The sequence below is a fragment of the Sus scrofa genome, chromosome Y (genome assembly GCF_054392235.1).
Source record: "Sus scrofa isolate SSC_HxYL_T2T_F1_AM1 chromosome Y, Sscrofa_HxYL_maternal_Yorkshire_Landrace_v2.0, whole genome shotgun sequence".
Classification (NCBI taxonomy): Eukaryota; Metazoa; Chordata; class Mammalia; order Artiodactyla; family Suidae; genus Sus; species Sus scrofa.
In genome coordinates this window covers 18,805,348-18,830,348 of record NC_139402.1, presented here as the reverse complement: position 1 = coordinate 18,830,348, position 25,001 = coordinate 18,805,348, and the positions used below count along the sequence as shown (strand labels likewise).

The 25,001-nt window shown below is 33.4% G+C and overlaps 1 protein-coding gene across 1 annotated transcript in view; it reads left to right on the top strand.

Moving 5' to 3' along the window:
- Positions 1–25,001, top strand: part of LOC102159347 (cullin-4B-like) — a 166,727-nt gene that overhangs the window by 40,645 nt on the left and 101,081 nt on the right. Inside the window, exons 9-14 of the mRNA XM_085009118.1 lie at positions 164–246; positions 922–989; positions 9,784–9,902; positions 19,264–19,456; positions 20,418–20,522; positions 21,375–21,485. Of these exons, the coding sequence (XP_084865244.1) occupies positions 164–246; positions 922–989; positions 9,784–9,902; positions 19,264–19,456; positions 20,418–20,522; positions 21,375–21,485 (679 nt within the window). The remainder of the gene's footprint in view (positions 1–163; positions 247–921; positions 990–9,783; positions 9,903–19,263; positions 19,457–20,417; positions 20,523–21,374; positions 21,486–25,001) is intronic.

Genomic DNA, 25,001 nt, shown 5'->3' with positions numbered 1-25,001 from the left:
CTGAAGAGAAATGAACTTATCATTTAGATGTGTTTTTCAAGGGTGTGCAACTAAACTAATTAAAGAGTTGAATGTTTTACTTGCTTCCCTGTTTTCCTTTTAACATTTGCACTTGAAGTGCTCTGATTCTTAGGAAGCAAGAGGGTTGAAATTTTCTTTTCAGATTCCTGGATGTCTTTACTATATCAAGAAGCTCCTAGAAGAAGAAGTAGATAGAGTTAGAACTTACTTACGTCTGAACACACAGTAAGAATTACATTTTTATGTAACATTTTGAATTCTCTTGTTATTTAAATAGGACAATACTTGTTCATATTATAAGATGGAATGGTAAGTTTCTTTTCCTTATTTTTTCCTCCCTCTCTCCTTTCTTCATTTTTATTAAAGATATGTCTACAAAATAGAGATTTCTTCCCTAGTTTATTTTTCAAAATTTTCTCATGAGTCAAAGTAGAATATTAAGTTTAGATAATCAATTGTTGATCTGTGTTTAAAGATAAAAGAATATTTTTGATATAAAGCAGATGTCTATTATATCATCTTCCATTGAATGATAATTATAGGAATTCTCTTGTGGCTCACTGGGTTAAGGGTATGAGATTATTGCTGTTTGCAGCTTGGTTCCCTGCTATGGTGCAGGTTTGATCCCTGACCCTGGAACTTCCACAGACTGAAGCCATGGCCAAATAAATTAATAAGAGGGGAAAATTTAAATGAAAATTTATAATCTGTCACTGAAACTAGAAAAATTCTTGCACTAAATTAGATGTTTCTGAAGATCAAAATAGTGATATTACAGCAGTTATGCACTAGGAACAATGTAAAACAAGAGGATAAGCTTGATGACAAAAACTTTGGAAACCAGTTTTAACTCTCTAGCATCAGGATTTTTTGTAATTTAAAACTTTCTTTTTAAAACAGGAAGCTACTAATTGCAATTGTAGAAAAGCAGCTTCTTGGTGAACATTTATCAGCAGTTCTTCAGAAAGGTAAATTTAAATGTGTTTTTAAATATTATCATGGAAAAATTCATACTAAAATGCTATATACTGTGTCATAGTTTTTTTAAATGGATACATAATATATATGTATCCACATATATGTTTATATTTCTTCTGTTCAAAAATAGTTTCTAAGACTGTTAATAACATACAGTTTCTCAAAATTAAGTATACCAAATGAAGTTTATATGCATATCCATGTATATAAACATGGAGAAGGGTGTTTTGGACTGGATTTTTACAAAGTAGTATTAGTTCATTACTCTGGTGCTTTAATATTTTAAGTAATCTCAGCTTTTGACCAAAGATTTTGCTTTTTATCCCCTTATTGACATTTCTTCACATAAGTCAGCATTTGTTCAACCAATAAGTTTTTCTTTTTGGTGCAAACAATAAACAGATTTAGTACTTAGACAAAGGTGAATGTTGCTTTAGAAAACCTTATGGAGGGTAGAATATAAACAAAAACCTAAAGTTGAAGAGAGGCAAATCATTGAAAGGAGAGTCTAATTTCCTCCTCCAACAACAACAACAACAACTGTCATACCTAAAGAAGACAAAAGAGCTGATGTTGATGAAATACATGGAAAAATATTTTTGAGTATGATGAATACTTTAAACTGAGAGAGCAGATGAAGTTGATCACATTGCCCTTTTGAAGAACTGGATTATTTTTATGTATAGTTGAAATCTGATTAAGCAGGAAAAGGTTGAAGGAAAAAAATATTATGTAGGAGAACATTATAGTATTTTTATGAGAGAACTCTAACCTAGGCTTTTGGGGAAGTCTACCAAATGAAGGTAATTTTGCTGTTGCCAAGGGTATTTATTCATCTGTTAATTCAAAATATTCTTTTAATTTTATGTTTTAATCCTATCTACATGTTTACCTCTATATACATATATTCACTTTTTATTTTTCCTGCCTTATTTAATAATCAAATGACCTATAATATAAAAACATAAACTAACATGTCACTGTTTTCTGACAAGAGTTATAAAATAGAGTAGGGAAACACAAATATTGAGTTTTTCTAGGTTAAAAGGACATTAATTCATATCTGTCATCTGAAAGAGATTTCACAACTGGAATGAAGTAGAGTCAGAAGAGAACATTGTTTTACATTTCCTATCAAATTTAATCCTTTTTTTTCTGAAGTGCGATTGTAATTTGGGAGAGCCCCAAAATCACCCTTGAGTTCCATGAGAAGTCAAATAATTCAGAAAAGTTTTTATACTCAGGTTTATGATATATTATGATGAAAACTGTAGAAGAAAGTCAGCCAAGGGAAGAGGAACAAAGGACAGAGTCCAGGAGAATGAGGCATGAGCCAGTCGTCTACTCCCTATGGAGTTGTGCGATAGAGCTTAACTCTGCAAGGAATGATGAGTGGCAACATGCACATACACTATTGCCAATCGGAGATGCTTACTAAGTCGTACTGTGCAATGCGTTTATTGAGAAATTTGTTACATACATGTGGATAAACTCCCAGGGACTGATCTTAATGTCCAGACCCTCCAGAGATCAAGCTGGTGTTTTATGGCCCAAACTCCCCACCATAAATTTTTTAGTGTAAGTTTGTTAGCATGAACTATCAATATGATCCATGGATGGCCATCTGGTGAACAAAATCTTATCCTACATGATATTCTAAGGGCTCACAAGATACCCAGTGCAAGGGCCAAACTTTCTTTAGGCATGATCAATCCTTTACTGCAGGGTAAGTATTACATATAATTAAAATAACTTACTTATTCTATGTAATTTGATAAAATGAAAATAATTTTAATTAGAGACAATTAAAATTATTTTTCTAACCGTGATGGTGCTGTGCCTCATTTTTGGCTTTGAACATTTTCCCTTTTCATGGAACTGTCTTTGAGATGGCATCGGTAGATGTAAGATGGATTTGTCTTTGAAAACCAGCTCTCCAACGCAAGTGGGTTTTTTTTTTTTTTAAGACTATTAACATAAATAAACTGTTGGGCTATTGTTTAAGTTGTAGCATCCTTCACATGTATTAAAATAAGTTCCGCTGTTTGCTCCTTGAGGATATGTACACTAAAACAGGTTGGACTGACTGAAAATTGGTAAGGTTCAATTTGCTATAAACTGAGAATTCAGACATATTGTTGGATTCTGAAAAAAATCCCTTTAGTTTATCTAAAGAGAGATCATAATAATGGCAACAATCAAAAGATAAAGCAAAAGGTAAAAGTATTAAAATTGTTTTACAAACCAGTAGTTTATAAGATACAGAACAGTTTTTAGAATTAAAACTATCATTAGGGCATGTCGGAACTGTCTAATATAACTGTTTTAAGTGTAGAGTTCAGTGGCATTAATTATAGGTCATGCTGTGTATGTATCTCCAGAACCTTTTACTATCCTAAATAGAAAACCAACTAAACCATACTAAATATTTTGATAACTCTTTGTAGTGTAAAGGTAAGGATACTTTCAACATAAATATACTTTCGCTGCCATAATGTAAAGCAGATGGCTCTGACAATGAATTATTTAGTTATTTTGGCATCTTAAAAATAGAGTCATTTTTTCTTTTTTTAATTTAAATATTTGATTTTAGTTTAAATTATACCCAATTTGACATTCATTGAGGGCAATGTGATTTTGCCCATGAAAAGGAAAATTTTAAATACAATTTAATCATTTGATTTATCAGATTACTATTAGTTTATGGAGTAGATTGTACATATGCATATTTCCTTTGCAGAAAGAATAAACACTACTTCTCATGATGTAGATTGAAAGAAGAGATTCAAAACAAATTGAAGCTTCAAATATAGAATCCTTAGGTTTTTTCACTTAAAAACCTATTCATAAATTTAAAATTATTTCAATTCATGTCTTCCTTTTTTAAAAAAAACGATAAATAATTTACAAGCTATAAAACTATCATCTTAAAACAATTGAGCAACTTTTAGTATATTCACTAGGTTGTGCCATCAGCACACTAAATTAGAACAAGTAACTTCAATGATTAATTTTGTGGAGGGCATTACTGCTGATTTTGATGATTAGAAATATTAATAAAATCTATAATATGTATCTGTTTTATCTTTTTTCCTCTTCATTTCTTATAATACATACAAATATAAAACAAAAATTAGACTTCCCACAGGTCATATTAAAATACTAATCTGGTAGTGTGGATTGAATAAAAATGTATGACTTAGCAACAGTACAGTTACGAAGTGAGAGATGAATTAAAATATATATTTTGGTTTTCTGAGTTGAGAAATGCTGATTAAATTCTAAAATATTGTGTTATTCTTGCTTAGTTCCAGGAAATAGACTTGGCAAAAATTATTTTGAATAGGAGGGGATAAAAAAAGGCATGTCGATACTTAAGGTAGAGTTTATGGGATTTCTTAAATGTTGTTTAGTAGCTCCAAGCATTAAGTTAATTATAATATGTTGTATTACCCATTGGAATAAAATTTATTTTTGGATTTCAGTTAAAACCCACTACTCAATGCTGATAAATCTGTTACAACACATAGAACTTAAAATCTAATCACTAATAGTTTTCAAAATGTGTATATGATTTGGAAAAAGTGGTTATCATCATTGGCTTTTTAGTCAGATTACTACATTTTAAATAATGGTTTTGTCATTTCATAGACTTTGTACAGGTTAGGGAAGGTACTTCTTTTGCTCTGTGCTTTTTTTTTAACCTATGTAGATAGTCCCTACCTCATGGAGATGGGAAGATTATACAGATTTAGTATGTAAACCTTTATCTATGTCTACATTGTCAATATCTATTACTCTTCCTATGACCTAGTTGTGGTACAGATTCAAAACAAATATAGTAGATATACTTTTGCAGTATAAGTGTAATACCTTGAAGCAGTTCTATTAATAATCATACTTATTTACAATTAAAATGAGTAAATATTAAACTTTCAAGGATACGTACAGCTGTCATTAACTTTAATGCAAATTTTAAGCTTTACACTGAAATTTTAACAATATCATAGCTGTTGTAAGTCATTTTTGAACTTATTTATATTCTCTTTTATTTGTTTATTTTTTTATTTCCCCAATACATTATTCCTTTTCTACTGTATAGCATGGTGACCCAGTTACACATACATGTGTACATTCTTTTTCCTCATTGTCATGCTCCATTGTAAGTGACTAGACGTTCCCAGTGCTACTCAGCAGGATCTCATTGCTAATCCATTGAGAGGCAATAATCTGCATTATTGCAACTCCTAATCCATTCCACTGCCAATCATACCATTATTCCAAACTCCTAATCCATATCACTGCCTCCCCCTCACTTGGCAACCACCATGATTTTCTTTTCTGTAGAAAGGTTCATTTGTGCCATATATTAGATTTCAGATATAAGTAAGTGATATCAACAAGCATATGAAAAAAATGCTCAACATTCCTGATTATTAGAGAAATGAAAATTGAAGCTACCATGAGATACCACCTCACACCAGTCAAATTGGCCATCATTCATAAATCCACAAATAGCAAATGCTGGAGGGGGTGTAGAGAAAAGGTAACTCTCCTGGACTGTTGGTGGGAATGTAAGCTGGTACAACCATTGTGAAGAACAGCACGGAGGTACCTTAGAAAACTATACATAGAACTCCCATATGATTCAGCAGTCCCACTCTTGGGCATATATCCAGACAAAACTTTCCTTAAAAAAGACACATGCACGCACATGTTCATTGCAGCACTTATTCTCTTTATTTTTGATTCATTAAAGCTTATTTTGATAAGATTTAGTTGATACTGTAATATTACTTATGAATACTTTTTCCATGCATGTAATTTAGTTTTTAGCTTCATGTCATAAGAACGAAAATTCTTAATAGATTTTTTTTGTGTGCGCATGCTTCTTTCACAAGATTCTAGTGTAATGGGCAGAGTAAGATGTTCAGATCCTCATCCCTGAAGTCTGTGAATATGTTCCTTTTCATTAAAAAAAAGGGATTCTATGGAAGTGAATACATATCTTGAAGTGTAAGGATTATCCCTTGTCATCTGGGTGATCCCAGAGCAGTCACAAGGGTCCAAATAGGAGGGAGGCAGCCCATTTAGCGTCACAGAAGTAGATGGAGTAATGGAGGAAAAAGAAAGAGTAAACATACCTGTACAAATTTGAATATGATACACTTCTAACTTAAAGATGGAGGAAGGAAGTCAAGAACCAAAGAATCTCCTAGAACTGGATAAAGCAAGGAAACTAAAAACCTCCAGAAGGAATACAGCTCTGCAAATTCTCTGATTTTTAATACATGGCTTGAAGAACTTTAAAATAATAAATTTGGATTGTTTTTGACCAAAAATTTATGTTAATTTGTTACTTAAGCAATGGAAAATAAGTACAGATTTTGGTTCCTGAAAATGCAGTGCTATTATAACAATTACAAATATAGAAGTGATGCTGGAATGGCTGTGGGGAGAGTTTCAAAGAATTTTGAGGAGTGGCTAGCAAAAACTTACATTGTTTGGAGAATCTCTAGTGGTGAGTAAAAATGTGTCCAGTAAAAGTAATGTTGGTTTAGGAGATGAGGAAATTAGGAACATATTTTTGTAAATTAGTAGAAGGGGTATTCCTTGTTACATAGTCATAGGAAACTTAATCGATCATATTTTGTTGCTACATGGAAAACAGCAGCAAGTTAAGTTGGCAGTAAACTTGCATGTTTAGCTAAGGAGATTTCCAAAGAGATCTTTCTGAAGATGCAAATGGTTTTATTCTTGCTATTAATAGTAAAATATGGGAGGAAGAAGAAATATTGAGGACAAAAACAAAAAGCAAAATGGAAACATTTATAATGACTTGAGGAATTCTCAACTTATTCAGATTGCAAATGGAAGCTAAAATTAGAGATTCACTCTTAGGAAAACATTCTTTGTAAAGAAAATAGATGATATGGCTGGGCCTTTCTTGGGCCTTGGATGGATCAAAATTTTATTAGACTATTCAATCAAATAGAGGATTCTTTTAAGAGATAATATATTATTTATGGCCATCCTCAGCCTCCTTATTGGTAGCTAGGAATAAATATGGGTTGATTTAGGAAAGACCTGCAGTTTTCTAATGTAGTGAATTCCCAAGACATGCACAATACACTGCAAGATTCTTCAGGATGTAATATCAGCATAAACTTTGACAGTTTTGACTGAAAATAATGGAAAGTGTCTCTGACTCCCAGAGATCCATTCAATTACAAGCAAGTGCTACCCTCCCAGAAAAAGCATTATACAGAGAGCAAAGCTGTGGGTAAAGAGGCTGTAGCCACATGTGCAGAAGGCAGAGTCTTGAACCATGGAATAATTTTCCCAGTAAAAACCTGTTGCACTGCTGGATCTTGACATTTCTTAAGACCAGTGAACTTTTTTTCTCTTTGATTTTTTTCTTTTAGAATAGAAATCTCTATAGCTGATATACAGTGCCTGTTACATCACTGTGATTGATTGATAACAGGTAACTTATTTTTTAGTTTCACAGGTCCCTGTAGATACAGAAGTTTGTTCCAAGATGTGTTGTAGTCTCATTAAATCATTAGGTGATTTGATTATGACTTTTAGAACTTTTTGAGATTAGATTTTTTAAATTAGAGTTGATGCTGTAATGGGTTGAGACTTCTCTGGAGATTGGGATGGTGTGAATTTATTTTGCCTGTAAGATAATGTAAATCATTGGGGGCCAGACACAGTACTGTAGTTTACAGAACAATATCCCTCAGTGTGCAGGTCTTGGTCTGTGAAACCTTTGAATATGTTTGCTTATGTGGCAAAACAGATGTTGCATATATGATTACATGAAGATGAAAGAATTATTCTAAATATCTGGATGGACTTTATAGAATAACCAGGGTTCTTATAATAAGAGGAAGAAAGTAAGGTCAGAGTCGGAGGAGGTGTGATAATAGAAACAGAAGTGAAGGATAAATTGAAATATGAAGCGACTATGCTTCTAGCTTTAAAAATGGAGAAGGATGATGTAAGTCCTTAGAACACAAATAACTTCTTGAAGCTGGCAGAGGCAAGAAAATAAATTGATTCCTAGAGATTTCAGAGGAATGTAGCTCTACTGACACCTTGATTTTAGGACGTCTGTCTAGAGGACTGTACAATAATAAATCCCTAGATTTGTGGTAATTTGCTACAACAGCAATAGAAAATGCATACAAAACATCTTTAACAAATTGAAACATAATAAAATGGTATCATACAGAACTTATGTTTTTATATGTGGGTTTTTATATACCTGAAAATTTAATTTTTATACTCTGTTTATTTTTTAATTTTGTTAAAGAATATTTAATTTACAGTATTGTGCCAGTTTCTGCTATACCACATAATAAACCATACATACATATATATTGTTTTTCTCATATTATCATTCATCATATTTTAAATGCTGCTTTTTCTGTTAGTATCACCATTTCTTTTTATAAAAACAATTTATAATTTTGAACATTTTAAAAGAATTATTGATTATTATTTTCTAAAATATTGTCATTGGATTGAGTATTTAAAAGGTAGAGCTATTATTATTTGGATTGAAAATTCTGTTTTCATCATAATCTTCTACACAGCAGGAATAATTTCTTGATCCTGCCAGTAACACTGTTCTTAACAGAGTTAAGTAGTGGTGTTTATATTTACATTAAGTATATTAAAAGGACCTAGAAATGGTACATTAGTGAACATTAGTGAAAGCTTTTTTAATGACTTGTGATTTTTTTCTTCCTTCACTGTTTAAATTTTCCCCTTTAGACAGGAGACATATGGGAAGTAGGAATGAAAGGTTTTTTTTTTTTTTTTTACTTTTGGTAACTATTAAAAAGAAGTCTTTTCATTTAGTTTCTTTATATATATGTATCAGAGCTATAAAACTAGAATTTTTGCAAACTTTAATCTAAAACATTTTTAGACTTCCCCTTTTTGGGGTGGGAGGGATTCTGCAGCAAATGGAGATACCCAGGCTAGGGGTTGAATCAGAGCTGCAGCTGCCAGCCTACACCACAGTCACAACAGCACAGTATCCAAGCCATGTCTGTAACCTACACCACAGCTCACGGTAATGCCAGATACTTAACCCACTGTGGGAGGCCAGGGATCAAACCAGAATCGTCAAGGATGCTAGTTGGGTTCAAAGAGTCAAAATGGGAACTCCATTTTCTTCTTTTTTTCAATGAGAATTAGAAGCAGAACATTTTTCCCAGTTAATCTGATGCCAAATGATGAATAAATGGCTTGGAAATTTCTTTATATCCTTTTGCTGATTTTTTAATGTTAACTTAATGATTAGATTTTCACATTTATTTGGATATATTAAGTAGTTTCCTTTTTGAGCTTGATTATCTTTCTCATTTTGCTTGTATAAAAATAAATATCTGATACTCATATTTCTAACTCAAACTTTTTTCCTTCATACTAAAATCTATACAACAAACTTGTTTACTGTATTGTGTATTATTATTATGTTATATATATGTTTTTGAAGTAATAACTTGAAATATTCAATAGTATACAAAGATAGCAGTTATGGATTGAAAATACAGATAATGCAGAACTATACCTTTTAAAAATGTCTCAATTTAATAATTTCTTTAAAAACTTGATATTACTCTCATTTATAAACTTTAGGGCTTTACTACTTTTAATCCAGAGTAAATTTCTTAATTAATAATTTCAGATTAGTTGGTTATTTAGTATGTATCTTGAGTTAGGTATTTGTATTGCTAATTCTGCCTTCATATTTCTAATATTCAGGCTTAAGTTGTCTTCTTGATGAAAACAGAATTGAAGATTTGTCTTTACTCTATCAACTGTTTAGTAGGGTAGAATGTGGAGTTCAAGTTCTTCTCCAACATTGGATTGAGTATATAAAGGTATTAATTTAGAGAAGTCATTAAAAATCAATTTAGTTTATTTATGGTTTATATTCCCCTTTAAAAATATATAACACATTTCTATTTAAAAATTTTTTGACTGTTTTCTGTTTATTAAAATGAAATCCATGAAGTATCTATAGTTCAAATCTTTTTTCAACTTTTTTGTCATTTCTATGTCTACAGGGTTTTTTTCCTCAATGTAATACCTACTTTATTGGGTGGGAAGGATGAGGACATTATTTGTGTAACATTTTATTTTTTCTGTCTCATATTTTAATTATATGATTAGCAATAATAATTTGTTAAAGAAAAATTGTCCCAAAAGAAAGAGTGGAGGTCTGACTTTCTCATACTGAAGAAGAAAAGCAGGAGTCCTTAGCTATCCCTCAGCTGTGTTTTTCAGTCAGCAATTAACCAATTAATTTCTAAGTGATAAATACAGATAGCATAAAATTTATCATTTAAACTATTTCAAGTGTGCAGTTTAGCTGTGTTTATTACATATTAAACAGGCAGACAGGCATAGAAACAGAAAATAGATTAGTGGATGCTAGGGCCTGATTGGGGGTATGTAAAATGAATGACTGCGTAATGAGTATTGGGTTGCACAGTTGTCATCATGATTTAGCTCTGAGTATATTCATCACTCCCCCCCTTAAAAAACCAGCACCCATCAGGCAGTTATTCCCTTTATTTTCTTCTTGGAGAAAACCATTTTTTTATGTATGGGTTTGTCTCTTGTGGGAATTTTCTATAATTGAACTCATGTGGCCTTTTCTTTTGAATTCCTTCACTTAGCATGATCTTTCATCAATGTGGTTATCTTTTGTTCCTTTTAGTGACTAAATAATGCTCAGTCCTGTGTCTCTCCCACTTTCTTTTTACCTGTTTTTCAGTAGATACATGCTTGGATTGTTCCCATCTTTAGGTTCCTACCATTTTGGGGGTATTGTGAATAGTTCTGCTATGAACAACTTTTCTGTTTGAATGTCTGTTTTAAGTTCTTTTGAGTAACACTGAGAGATTAAATTATTATGTCATATATTAAGAAATGGAACTACTGGGTCATATTGTAATTGGGCATTCATCAAACTGTTTTCCACAGAACTGTATTATATTTTATTACCATCAGCACTGTGTTCCTTTTTCTTCTATTTGTTGAAGGAATTTGAGGAGCATTTGTATTACCTTTCTTTAATCTTCAGTAGATTTTTGCTGGTTGAGCCATTTGGTTATGTATTTTTCTTTGCTGGGAGGTTTATCAGAACTGATTCCGTCTTTGTTATTTTGATTTTTTTCACTTTGATATAGTGCTTCTTGAAATGAATTCTTTTTATCTAGATTATCTAATGCTAGTCTATTTTCTCATTGTTTTGGCTAGAATCTTCTCATTACCCCCAATGGAACACCCACTCTAATCTATTTCTATGAGTTCAGCTATTTTTAGATTCTGTGTATAAGTGTATAAGTGATACCAAAACTATTTGAGTATCTCGTTTATTTCGTTTGTCATAACATCCTTCAGGTTTATCTGTTGTCAATAACGCAGGATTTACTTTTTTTTAAGGAAGGAAATATCCTTTTTAATATCCCATTTTCTCTGTATATAACACATTTCAAAAAATCCATCCATCAGTAGACTGGTTGTTTAACATATATTGGATATTATGAATAATGTTGTAATTAACATATGAGTTCGTATATCTCTTTGTGAGTTCATTTTCTTTGGATGTGAATACACAGTAGTGGGATAGGTGGATTACATAATAATTATATTTTTATTTATTTATTTTTATTATTTTATTTTGTTTTAATATTTTTTGGTATTTTAAGGGTCACACCCATGGCATATGGAGGTTCCCATGATGGTTATATTTTTAATGTTTGAGGTATCTGCATACTGTTTCCATTTGTGTAACTGTACCTAGTCACATTCCTCTGAAAGTACACAAGGATTCTCTGTTTGCTGCATCCTCAGCAACACGTCTCTTGTCGTTTTGATGATAGCCATTCTAAGAGGTGGAGGAGACACTTCATTGTAATTTTGATTTACATTTCCATGAGGATGAAGTTGAACATCTTTTTTCTATATCTTTTGGTCATGTATGTGGCTCTGGAAAAATGTTTCTTCAAATCCTGTGTCTGTTTTTTTTTTCACCATTGTGTTATAGAAATTTATTACTTATTTTTGAATATTAATCCCTTTTCTAATATGTGATTTTCAAATATTTTCCATGATTCTTTAAGTTGCCTTTTCACTTGTTGATTTTTTTATGTTGTGCTTAGTTTAATAGTCTCACTTTTGTATTTTTGCTTATTGCTGAATTAGATGTCATATCCCCTGAATTACTGAAACTCTTCAGTTTTCATATGATCACTTATTGAAAAGACTATCTTTTCTGCATTATATGTTATTATCTCCTTTGTCAAATATTAGTTGATTGTACGGGTATGGTTTTATTTATGGGCTTTTCATTATGCTCCTTGATTTACCCTGTGTCTGATTTTATGCCAGTACTATACTGTTTTGGTTATTGCACCTTCGTAATATAATTTCAAATCAGGAAGTATATTACCTTTATTTTCATTCTTTGTCAGGATTGCATAATCTCTGAGGGTCTTTTGTGATTCCTTAGGAATGTTAACATTGTTTTTTCTGTTTCTGTGTAAAATTCCCTTGGAATTACAATAAGGATTCATTTTAATCTCTGTATGCCTGGGTAATATGAACATTTTAGTAATATTAATTCTTCCAAAATTTGAACAAAAGTTGTCTTTGCAGTTTTATTTCAGTTTCTTTCGTCAGTGTCCTATAATTGTCAGTGTATAGATTTTCAATCTCTAGTTGAATTTATTTGTAAGTATTTTATTGTTTTTGACACTGTTGTAAATAGGATTGTTTTCCTTATATCTTTTTTCAAATAATTCATTGTTAGTGTATAAAAATGCCACTGATTTTTATTCATTGATTTTATGTCATAGAACTTTTTTTTCTTTTTACTATCTGACAAATGACCTGTCTTGAGTTCAGGGACTCTGTCTTATACTTGAAGCTGTAATGAATTTTTGATAACTTTGTAATGAATTTTTTGCATCAGTTATATTTTTCAGCTTCAGAAAATCTACTGGATTTTATTTTCTCAGTGGTTCATATCTATGTTGAGTATCTTATTTTGTCAGGTAGCTTTTTGTATTTTTGTTTACTGATTTTTCTGTTTTCTTCCTGTTCACTGAACACTTTGGGAGGATTATTCTGAATTATTTTTCAGTCAGTAGTTATTGGAGCTTTTAAAATTTTCTTTGGTGGGATTGTGTGCCCTTGATTTCTCCTGATCTTTTTATCCTTGAGTAATGGGTGCATATTTGTAGAACTGGTTATCTCTTCAAGAGTTTACAAGTTTGCTTTGGCAGAGGAAGACCATCACCAGTCAGCTCAGGCAGGGTTTCTGGGTAGGCTAGTTAGTAGTGTCCATGGGTATTCATGGCTTGCTGTTTGGGGTCTCTGATTGGACAGGGTCACCGCTTACACTCCGAAGTCAGTGTGGGTGTGAAGAAGAGTTGTTTAGCTGGCTCTGTGTTTCATCTGGCCTGATAGATAGGCTTCCCAGGTGGGAAGACCATGGTCCTTTGTTACAAAGTTCCACTGGGTAGATTTTGTTGTTAGCTAGGAATTTATGAGTAGACAGAGCTCTGTGAGTAGGAAGGCTACTAGGTGGGATCTACAATCAGGAAGGGCTGTACCCTTGGCTTACAATTATTTTTGGTTGCATAGGTCCTTAAAATTATGTTATCTCATTGGATGATTTCCTACACTTGTGTGGAATCACACTCTTGGCTGCTGTCTGTGCTTCATTGAACAGAGTTTCTGGTCTGCTTCCCAAATCACAGTCAGGCTGGGGTTACTGGCTAGGGTGTGTCATTGAGTAAGGACAACTGCTTTATGTAGTTAAGCTTCCTGGTTACATATGGCTGTTAGCAAAATTTTGCTCATTTAGGCTGTAGGCTAGGCCCCCTAGTCAGGTTTGGTAACACGGGTTGGCAACCTCTTCTGAGTAGAACTGCTGATCCTGCTTCCTGATCAAGTAGAGTCAGTGGCTGAATTCTGAGATTAGTTGGAAGTGCTAGCTCCATTTCTAACGGGGAAGGTTTCTGGAATGGATGCAGTGCAACTGGCATCTCTTTGTTGATCAGTGTGAACCCCCTCCCTTCTTTGTGTCTAGCTTACCACAGATGGCCCAGTTCTCTCAGTTGCCCCAGTGTTTCCTGTGACATGACAGAGAGATGTCCTCCTGGAGAAACCTTGGAACATTGGGAAAGCTAGATGTGTGTCTTTAGGTTGTCTTTTTTCCCATGGTAGAAGATACAGTCCCAGGTAACCCTCTCAGTTGATGCCTTGGGATCCTGGAGTAGAGGTGATAGATTCAGTGTGAAGTTGATTGTCTTGATTTAATGGAGCTTTTCTCAGCTTTTCCACATCAAGGGGTTGTTTAACCCCAGGAGTTCTGGGGTTTTCACAAAGACATTCTTATCTATGGATGGTAGCTAACCCATATTTTTGAGTGTGAGTACGAGAGCCCTGAACCACCTATTTCACAGTTTTCTTGATGTTGCTGTTATCTGTTAATTTTGTTGATCTGTGATACAGTTGGTTTCATTGATTCTTTCCTCTTTTTGCTGTATTTTCCCCTCCAATTTTACTGTTTCCTTTATGTGCAAACTTTAGTTTATTGTATTCTATCCCTTGAGTTGTGAAGTTAGACTTTTATTTTTATTTTTATTTTATTTTTGTTTTTTAGGGCCACACCAATGGCATATGGATGTTCCCAGACCAGGGGCAAATCAGAGCTATAGATGCTGGCCTATGCTACAGCCACAGCAACACAGGATCTGAGCCACATCTGTGACCTACACCATAGCTCACGATAGTACCAGATCCTTAACCCACTGAGTGAGGCCAGGGATTGAACTCACAACCTCATGATTCCTAGTTGCATTCATTTCCACTGTGTCATGATGGGAACACTAAAGTTAGATTTTTGATTTGATATTTTCTTTCAAGCAATTAAAAATTCCGCTTTGAGCCTACGTTATGTCAAAGAGGGTTCTGCCTGTGTTTTTCTCTAGGAGTTTTATAGTATCTGGGCTTAAGTTTATGTATTTAATCCATTTTCCATTTATTTTATTTTATTTTACTTTATTTCATTTTATTTTGTATGGTATTAGTATTCTAATTTCATTCCTTTATGTGTAATTGTCTGGTTTTTCCAGCACCAATTATTGACGAAAATATCTTTCTTCCACTGTATGTTCTTGCCTACTTGTGTCAAGGATTTGTTGACTGTAGGTGCTTGGGTTTATTTCTGCACTTTCAGCCCTGTTCCACTAATCTGTATTTCTATTTTTGTGCCAACACCATACTGTTTTGATGACTGTATCTTTGTAATATAGTATGAAGTCAGGAAGCCTGATTCCTTCAGTTCCGCTTTTTCTTTTAAATGTTGCTTTGGCTATTCAGGGTCTTTTGTGTTTCCATACAAATTTTAAAATATTTTTCTCTAATTCTGTGAAAAATTGGTAATTTGATAGGGATTGCATTTAATATATGGATTGGCTTGGATAGCATAGTCTTTTTTTTTTTTTTTTTTTTTTTTTGTCTTTTTGCTATTTCTTTGGGCCACTTCCGCAGCATATGGAGATTCCCAGACTAGGGGTCAAATCGGAGCTGTAGCTGCTGGCCTATGCCAGAGCCACAGCAACGTGGGATCTGAGCCACGTCTGCGACCTACACCACAGCTCACGGCAATGCCAGATCGTTAACCCACTGAGCAAGGGCAGGGACCGAACCCACAACCTCATGGTTCCTAGTCAGGTTTGTTAACCACTGCGCCACGACGGGAACTCCGAGCATAGTCATTTTGACAGTACTGATGCTTCGAATCCTACAGCACAATGTATCTTTCCATTTGTTTGTGTTGTCAATCAATCTTTGATTTCTTTCATCAGCTCATAGTTTTTCAGAGTGCACAGTTTTTTTGTCTCTTTAGATTGGTTTGTCACTAGTTATTTTATTCTTTTGATGGTATGGTATATGGGATGCTTTCCGTAATTTCTCTTTCTGATCTTTAATTGTTAGTATGTACAAATGGAAAAACTTCTGTGTGTCAATTTTGTATTCTGCAACTTTACCAAATTCATTGATGAGTGCTTAACAGTTTTCTGGGGGTCTTTAGGATTTTCTATGTGTACTGTCATAGTAAATAAATATATTTACTTCTTTTCTAATTTAGATTCATTTTCTTTCTTTTTCATCTCTGATTGTGTTGGCTAGGACTTCCAAAAATATATGAATAACAGTGGTGAAAGTGGATATCCTTCTCTGTTCCTGATCTTAGCAGAAATGCTTTCAGTTTTTCACCATTGCAAATGAGGTTAGCTGTAGGTTTGTTATATATGGCTTTTATTATTTCATAGGTTTCTTCTATGCCCACATTCTGGCTATTTTTTTTATCAGAAGTGTGTGTTGAATTTTGTCAAAAGCTTTTTCTGCATCTTTTGAGATAATCATGTGGTTTTTATTACTCAATTTATTGATGTGGTGTATCACAGTGATTGATTTGCAGATATTGAAAAATCCTTGCATCCCTGTGATAAAGCATACTTGATAATGATGTATGATCCTTCTAATATGTAGTTTGATTCAGTTTACTGATATTTCATTTGAGGATTTTTGCCTTTATGTCTATCTGAAACATTGACCTGTAATTTTCTTTTTTGTGTATTGTATCTTTAACTGGTTTTGGTATCAGGATGATGGTGGCCTCACAGAATGAACTTGAGAGTATTTCTTCCTCTGAAAATTTTTGGGAGAGTTTCAGAAAAATAGGCATTACCCTTCTCTGAATATTTGATAGAATTCTCCTGTGAAGCCATCTGGACTTTTGGTTTTTTAGAAGTTTTTTCTTTCTTTTTAGGGCTGCACCTGCAGCATATTGAAGTTCCTAGGTTAGGGTTCAAATCAGAGTTGCAGGTGCAATCCTAGGTCAATCCACGGCAACATAAGATCTGTGGCCTACAATACAGCTTGAAGTAGCACTGCATCCTTTACCACTGAACGAGGCCAGGGATCAAACCTACATCCTCACTGACGCTATTTCAAGTTCTTAACCTGCTGAACCACAATAGGAACTCTGTTGTTTCATGGAAGTTTTTATATCACAGTTTCAATCTCAGTACTTGTGATTGGTCTATTCATATTTTATGGTTCTTTTTTGTTTTGGTCTTGGTAGGTTGACCTTTGAAAGAATCTGTCCATTTCTAAATGTAATTACATTTCTTGTTTCCAATTGTGGCATTTTCTTTTCTACTTAGACAAGTTCCTTTAGTAGTTGTTTTAAAACTCATTTGGAGCTTCTGAATTCTCTTAGCCTTTGCCTGTCTGAAAAGCCTTTAATTTCTCCATTAAATCTGAATGAGAGCCTTGCTGGGTAGAGTTTTTGGTTCTAGGATCCTCCCCTTTATCACCTTAAATATATCTTGCCACTCCCTTCTAGCTTCCAGATTTTCTCTTGAAGAATCAGCTTTTATTTTTATGACAACCTTCTTTTTTTTGGTTCCACCCAGTTTCATGATTTTCTTGCACCATCAGAATTCTGAGTTCTATTGCCAGCATTCAGCAAATTTTCTGTGCACATCAAACCACATGTAAATGCATTCTTGATGTATCCTGTGGAAGTGGGTGGGTTTCAATTCCTACTAGTCTGCCATCTTCTCTCCTCTAAAATTATTTTCTTAGTAGTTAGCTTTGAGATTGCAGTTGATGTCTCACTTTACAACATATAGTGTGATTTAATAAGTTAGGTTCTACTTCAATTCTATTTTCTTCTTTTATATTTTTGTTGATATTAAATCCTTGTACATATTAGTCCATTAGTGTAGATTTCTATTTCCTGCTTATTATTGCATTGTCTCTTAAATCATATATGATAAAGTTATAAACTGTAAATAAAGTAAACCTATGTAAAAACATTTACCAGTGATTTGTCTTTTTCCATCTGTAGTTACAAATTATCTATTGTCTCTGTCCTTTCATTTAAATCCCCACAACTCCTTTAGTTATTCTTGTAGGGAAGATCTACTAGCAAAAATTTGTTTACCAGTTAATTTTCCTTCACTTTTAAGGATAGTTTTGCTGGTTATAGAATTTTGGTGACATTTTCAATTTCATAGTTTTGAATTCCATAGTTTCTAATGTTTTGTAATGTTAGTAAGTATCCATCATATATGAATTGCTTTTCCCTTACTGCTTTTAATACTATTTGCTTCTTTGACAGGGAGATAGTTATCAAGAAAGTTATAATGTCAGTATGCTCTCCTGATTTAGGTTCAGTTTCTTTTGCCATTAAACTGGTTTTTGTAAGTTTCTGGTCGAACTCCAGAAAATTTTCTTACCAGTTAAATTGTTACTGACAGGTTTCAGCAACCAAAAAATTGCTTTAATGCAACTGAATGGAGTTTCAGGGTTCTTTTACCGTTTTTGGTAAGCCTGTCATATTACAGTTTTTCAGATGTTTCCTTCAGGTATTTATTTTTTATGATTGTAATATACTTACACTTCCTTTTTGATTTATTGTTTAGGCATAACAGGCTTCCATTTGTTTTCTTTTTTTTTCTTTTTTACCTACTTTTTAGGGCCACACCCAAGGCTTATGGAGGTTCCCAGGCTAGGGATCCACTTGGAGCTACAGCTTCTGGCCTATGCCACAGCGATGCCAGATCAGGGCTGTGTCTGTGACCTATACCGCAGCTCATTGCAGCACCGGATCCTTAACCCACTGAGTGAGGCCAGGGATCAAACCTATAACCTCATGGATACTAATTGTATTAATTTCTGCTGCACCATGATGGGAAATCCTAGGCTTCCACTTCTGAATCTCTAGTCTTCCTTTTGCTTTAATTTTTTACCTTAATTCTTGAATGAAATAGTATTATTTTGTTATGTGTATGAAATACTTATTGTGCCACCATGTTATAGGATAATTATTTTTTCCTTTTGAATCTTTACCCTAGTTAACAATGAACTCATTTTTGTACTTGCAGGTTTCTTTATCCCCAAGTTTCATACCAGTTGTTATGGTCTTTTTGTTTGTAAATAATTCTCCAGTCAGATAATCAGATTATTTCTGCTGTCTTTAATTCCAGAATACTTTAACTTTATCTAGTAATAATTTTAGTTTTGAGACTTAGTATATAATTGCTATTCTGGGATTTTGTTGTAATTGAAGTTAAATTTTCTATTAACTTTATGATGATTTTACTTGCTATATAGTAATAATAACCTCAGATGATTTTATTTTTTTAGAAATTTGGAAGCAACATAGTTACTAATCCTTCAAAGGATAAGACAATGGTGCAAGAACTTCTGGATTTTAAAGATAAGATTGATTTTATTATTGAAACCTCTTTTCTGAAGAATGAGAAGTTTATTATTGCTATGAAAGAAGCTTTTGAGACATTTATTAACAAAAGGCCTAATAAGCCTGCTGAACTTCTAGGTATGGTTTACAGTTTTATGGGATACATACAATGTAAACAATTTTTCCTGATTCATCTTTAAGTTATATGACAAGATTCATCTTCCTAATTTGTTATAATATTGCATGATTGATAATCAGTGAATGTAAGGAAGTATGTTTCACAATATTTTTTTGTAAGACATTATCATGTTGTTTAATTAATGCAAGACTTTGGAACCCTTTGTACCTTTAGATTATTATAAAGTTAGTAGTTTCCTTAATCAGTAGACAAGTCGAAGAAATTTATAGTCTCACTTTTCTTAATTCTTATTTTTTAAAATAAGTGAGAGCTTTCCTTATTCCTACAAAACATAAAAAATTTAGATTTTAAAGTATTTCTTTTATTGACATACTTTTAGAAACTTTAAACAAAATTTCTATCAACTCTTATTTTTAAATATAAAATGAATGTAACCAGTATGTCATTTAATAAATCCCAAGTTTTGCGTGATATCTTTGTAGTTTTGTCTTTTTTTTTTTTTCCGAAATAGATTGACATAATTGGGAGTGAGGAAATGATTCTGTTGTAACATTTGGACAATGAAATGGTGGAAATATTTAAGCCACTAAAAAAGTATTTTGAATTTTGGAGTTCCTATAGTGGCACAGCGAAAACCAATCTGACTAGGAACCATGAGGTTGTGGGTTCGATCCCTGGCCTTGCTCAGTGGGTTAAGGATCTGGCATTGCCGTGGACTGTGATGTAGACCGCAGACACAGCTTGGATCTGATGTTGCTGTGGCTGCAGCTCTGATTAGACCCCTAGACTGGGAACCTCCATATTCTGCAGGTGCAGCCCTAAAAAGAGCAAGAAAAAAGTATTTTGTATTTTATTTATCTCTTCATTCATATGTCAGTCACAACTGGGGTAAAAGGATTTTGCTTGTGCTGTGTATTTGAAAATATAGCCTTACTGAGGAAATTATTTTTTACCTTTTAGCAAAGTATGTGGATTCAAAACTTCGTGCAGGTAACAAAGAATCTACAGATGAAGAACTTGAAGAATTGTTAGATAAAATCATAATTTTATTTAGGTTCATTTATGGTGAGTAATTTTCTTTAATATTTGCTTTGATATCTCTTTGAAAGTTAAAAAACAAAGTATGTGGAAGAAATCTAAAGAACTGTAAAGCATATCAACATAAATTGAATTCAGATTTTTTTTTAGTGTGGTAAAATGCTGATAACTTAAAATCTGCTATTTTAAAGTTTATAATTCAGTGACATTAATTTGCATTATTGGGCAACCATCATAATTATCTAGTTCCAGAAATTTTTCACTACCCAAAATATAAATTTCATACACATTAACCAGTCATTCGCATTCTTTTCTTGCGTTCAGCCAATAATCTCACTTTTCTCCATCTGTGCTTGCCTCTTCTGTATATTTTATTTTATTTTGTTTATTATTTTTTTTCTTTTCTGGTTGCCCCATTCCATGGGGAGTTTCTGGGCCAGATATCAGGCCATGGGTCAGATCCTAGCTATACTTGTGACCCTGGATCCTTAACCCACTCCACTGGGACACGGATTTAACCTGTATCCCAGAACTCCAGAGGTGTTTCCAATCCTATTGTACCACAGTGGGAACTCCTTTTCTGGATAACTTATACATTCAGAGAATATGTGACCTTTTGTGTTTTCCTTGTTTCACTTAACAAAATATTTTCAGAGGTTGTCCTAGTAGAACTTTATTTCATTTTAAGACTGAACAGTATTACATTTTGGATATCCATTCATTTATCAGTGGGTATTTTGATTGTTTTCTCTTGTAAATGGTGCTGCTATTTACATGATTTTCAAATATTACTGGATGCATATCTCATTTAGTTGGCATACGGTAATAGTGGTTTTTGTTTATTTAAATCTCTCATTAATTTTTAAAAAAATATTACAGGGAAAGATGTTTTTGAAGCCTTCTACAAAAAAGATTTAGCAAAACGTCTCTTACTTGGTAAGAGTGCTTCAATTGATGCTGAAAAGTCTATGCTGTCAAAACTCAAACAAGGTGTGTCTTGCCTTACCTGTATATTATTTGATTCAGTCATTTTGTGTTATCTTTTCTTTATGAATCTTGGTGAGCAGTGACTTTGTAACTTCATTCTCTTATTTACTCATTTCCTTATTTTATGTAACAGTTTACTTAATTCTTTGAGACATAGTTATTTAACATGATCATCCAAAAATATATGCAGTTGTGCAGCAGTGTCATCACCTTTTTATGTGCCCACAAGCTAGTTATTTTAATTTTTACGTTTATAAATTTAGAATATTGGCAAAATTCATCAGAAGATAAAAGGTTACAATATAATAATAATGCCAAAAACATAAAATTGCCTCTGCAATTAGTTCTGTGAAGAAGCCTGAAGGCTTACAAAAAGTTAATTAAACATAGTCAAGAAATCAAGAAAGATTTCTCCAAGAAAGCATAATTTAAATAACATATGAAGATACATAGAAATTCTGGTGATGATCACAGAAGTGCATTCCACACAAGAAGGAGTCTGGCAGTTAGAAATGTTGACAGGTCTGAAAAAGAAGAAAGAAACATGCATGGACTGTACTAAATGGATGAGTTAAGAAGTAGATAGGAATTGGATTTTGCTTGACTTGGGATAACTTTTCTGTAATACTAATTTATTAAACTATGCATAGAACTACCATATCATACTGCAATCCCACTCTTGGGCAGATATCCAGAAAAACATTCCTTGAAAAAGACACATGCCACCCATGTGTTCATTGCAGCCCTATTCACAATAGCCAAGACATGGAAACAACCCAAATGGCCATCGACAGATTATTGGATTAGGAAGATGAGGTACATTTACACAATGGAATACTACTCAGCCATAAAAAAAGAATGACATAATGCCATTTGCAGCAACATGGATGGAACTAGAGACTCTCATAGTGAAATAAGTCAGAAATGAAAGATACAAGATATGTTATCCCTTGTATCTAGAATCTAATATACTGCACAAATGAACCTTTCCACAGAAAAGAAAATTATGGACTTGGAGAACAGACTTGTGGTTGCCAAGGGGGAGGGAGAGGGAGTGGGATGGTTTGGGAGTCTGGGGTTAATAGATGCAAAATGTTGCCTTGGTAATGGATAGGCAATGAGATCTTGCTGTATAGCACTAGAAACTATGTCTAATCACTCAATGATACAATGATACATGTATGTGTAAATGGGTCACCACACTGTACAGTAGAAAATTGACAGAACACTGTAATACAGCTATAATGGAAAAAATAAAAGTCATTTTAAAAAAGAAATAAAAGCAATGGGAGGAGTTTCTGCTGTGGTACAGTGGGTTAAGAATCTGACTGCAAAAGTTTAGGTTGCTGTGGAGGCACAAGTTCTATCCCTGGCCCACTACAGTGTGTTAAAAGATCTGGCTTGTCACAACAGTGGCTCAGATTTAATTCCTGGCCTAGGAACTTTGAATATGCCATGAATGCAGCCACTAAATAACTACATAAATACATAAATAAATAAAAGCAATCACATTATGTAAAGAGTTTTAAACAAGATAAGAGGTTCTCACCCGTGTTCTAAGTGATCACTTTGACCCCGGAATGAATAGTATTTTGCACCCAGTGAGCCTTCCTGTGTGGTAATAAACATAGTGCTAATGAAAGGCGGTATTAGGTCAGGGGAATGACAGTGATTTAGATGTTTATAAGGCCAGATATAATTATTGAAATTATGAAAGTATAATTCAGTAGTATAGAAAAGGAGACAAAGTATGAAAGATGCTTGGAGAAAGAGGGGAAGTATGAAAGATGCTTGTCAGCTTGCATTAGATAGTGTTTTAGTTACTAACGTGTAAAGATTAAAAATAAAAAAGGGTACATAGAGTGAACTTTTAAGAATATCTGTGTCTCAAAGCTTTTGACATATCCAGTGGTATTTCACATCTTGATTCAGTGGCATGGTTGCCTATACTTTTCAGTGAATTAGTGGATGCAGAGCACTAATGATTTTTTTTGATATGTTTTTTGATACTTTTTTTGATATATTTTTATATGTTTTTGATATGTTGAGAAAATTGACAGTATGGCTATTCAGGTTAAGGATTTGTTATTGTTGCAGTTTGGATTCAATCCCTAGGTCAAGAACTTCCATATGGTGTGAGTGCATGCAAAAATATTAAAGACGGGCAGACAATATTGAGGTGAGATGAAGGAGTTGCGTTACCTTCTCAAATGAGGATAAAACATTCTATACAAAGTTGATGTACCCTTACTCATATGTTTGTTGGGAGGATGAATACTCAATATTTAAGTGACTTCTTGTACATATTAAGTCTTTTACAGTTCTAAGGTGAAACCAGGATGTTAGCCAGAAATTCATATGGGGCTAGGTGCAAAAGGTAATTCTAGAAATCTTGAATTTTTTAGGTTTTAAGGGCTATGTTTCTCAGAGAATATATTTTAAAGAATGTTTTAATAATATTAAGAATTTTACAGTAGAATATGAATCTTTACCTCAAAATAAATATTTGTAGTTCCAAAAAGTTTTGTTTTAAACCAATTTTGCATAAAAAGATATTCCATAGAAATGTATTAATGTTTTGTTTTGTTTTGTTTTGTTTTGTTTTGTTTTGTTTCCCACTGTACAGCAAGGGGATCAGGTTATCCTTACATGTATACATTGCAATTACAGTTTTTCCCCAACTCATTCTTCTGTTGCAACATGAGTATCTAGACATAGTTCTCAATGCTATTCAGCAGGATCTCCTTGTAAATCTATTCTAAGTTGTGTCTGATACGCCCAAGCTCCCGATCCCTCCCACTCCCTCCCCCTCCCATCAGGCAGCCACAAGTCTCTTCTCCAAGTCCATGATTTTCTTTTCTGAGGAGATGTTCATTTGTGCTGGATATTAGATTCCAGTTATAAGTGATATCATATGGTATTTGTCTTTGTCTTTCTGGCTCATTTCACTCAGGATGAAATTCTCTAGTTCCATCCATGTTGCTGCAAATGGCATGATGTCATCCTTTTTTATGGCTGAGTAGTATTCCATTGTGTATATATACCACCTCTTCCGAATCCAATCCTCTGTCGATGGACATTTGGGTTGTTTCCATGTCCTGGCTATTGTGACTAGTGCTGCAATGAACATGCGAGTGCATGTGTCTCTTTTAAGTAGAGTTTTGTCCGGATAGATGCCCAAGAGTGGGATTGCGGGGTCATATGGAAGTTCTGTGTATAGATTTCTAAGGTATCTCCAAACTGTTCTCCATAGTGGCTGTACCAGTTTACATTCCCACCAGCAGTGCAGGAGGGTTCCCTTTTCTCCACAGCCCCTCCAGCACTTGTTATTTGTGGACTTATTAATGATGGCCATTCTGACTGGTGTGAGGTGGTATCTCATGGTAGTTTTGATTTGCATTTCTCTTATAATCAGCGATGTTGAGCATTTTTTCATGTGTTTGCTGGCCATCTGTGTATCTTCTTTGGAGAAATGTCTATTCAGGTCTTTTGCCCATTTTTCCATTGATTGATTGGCGT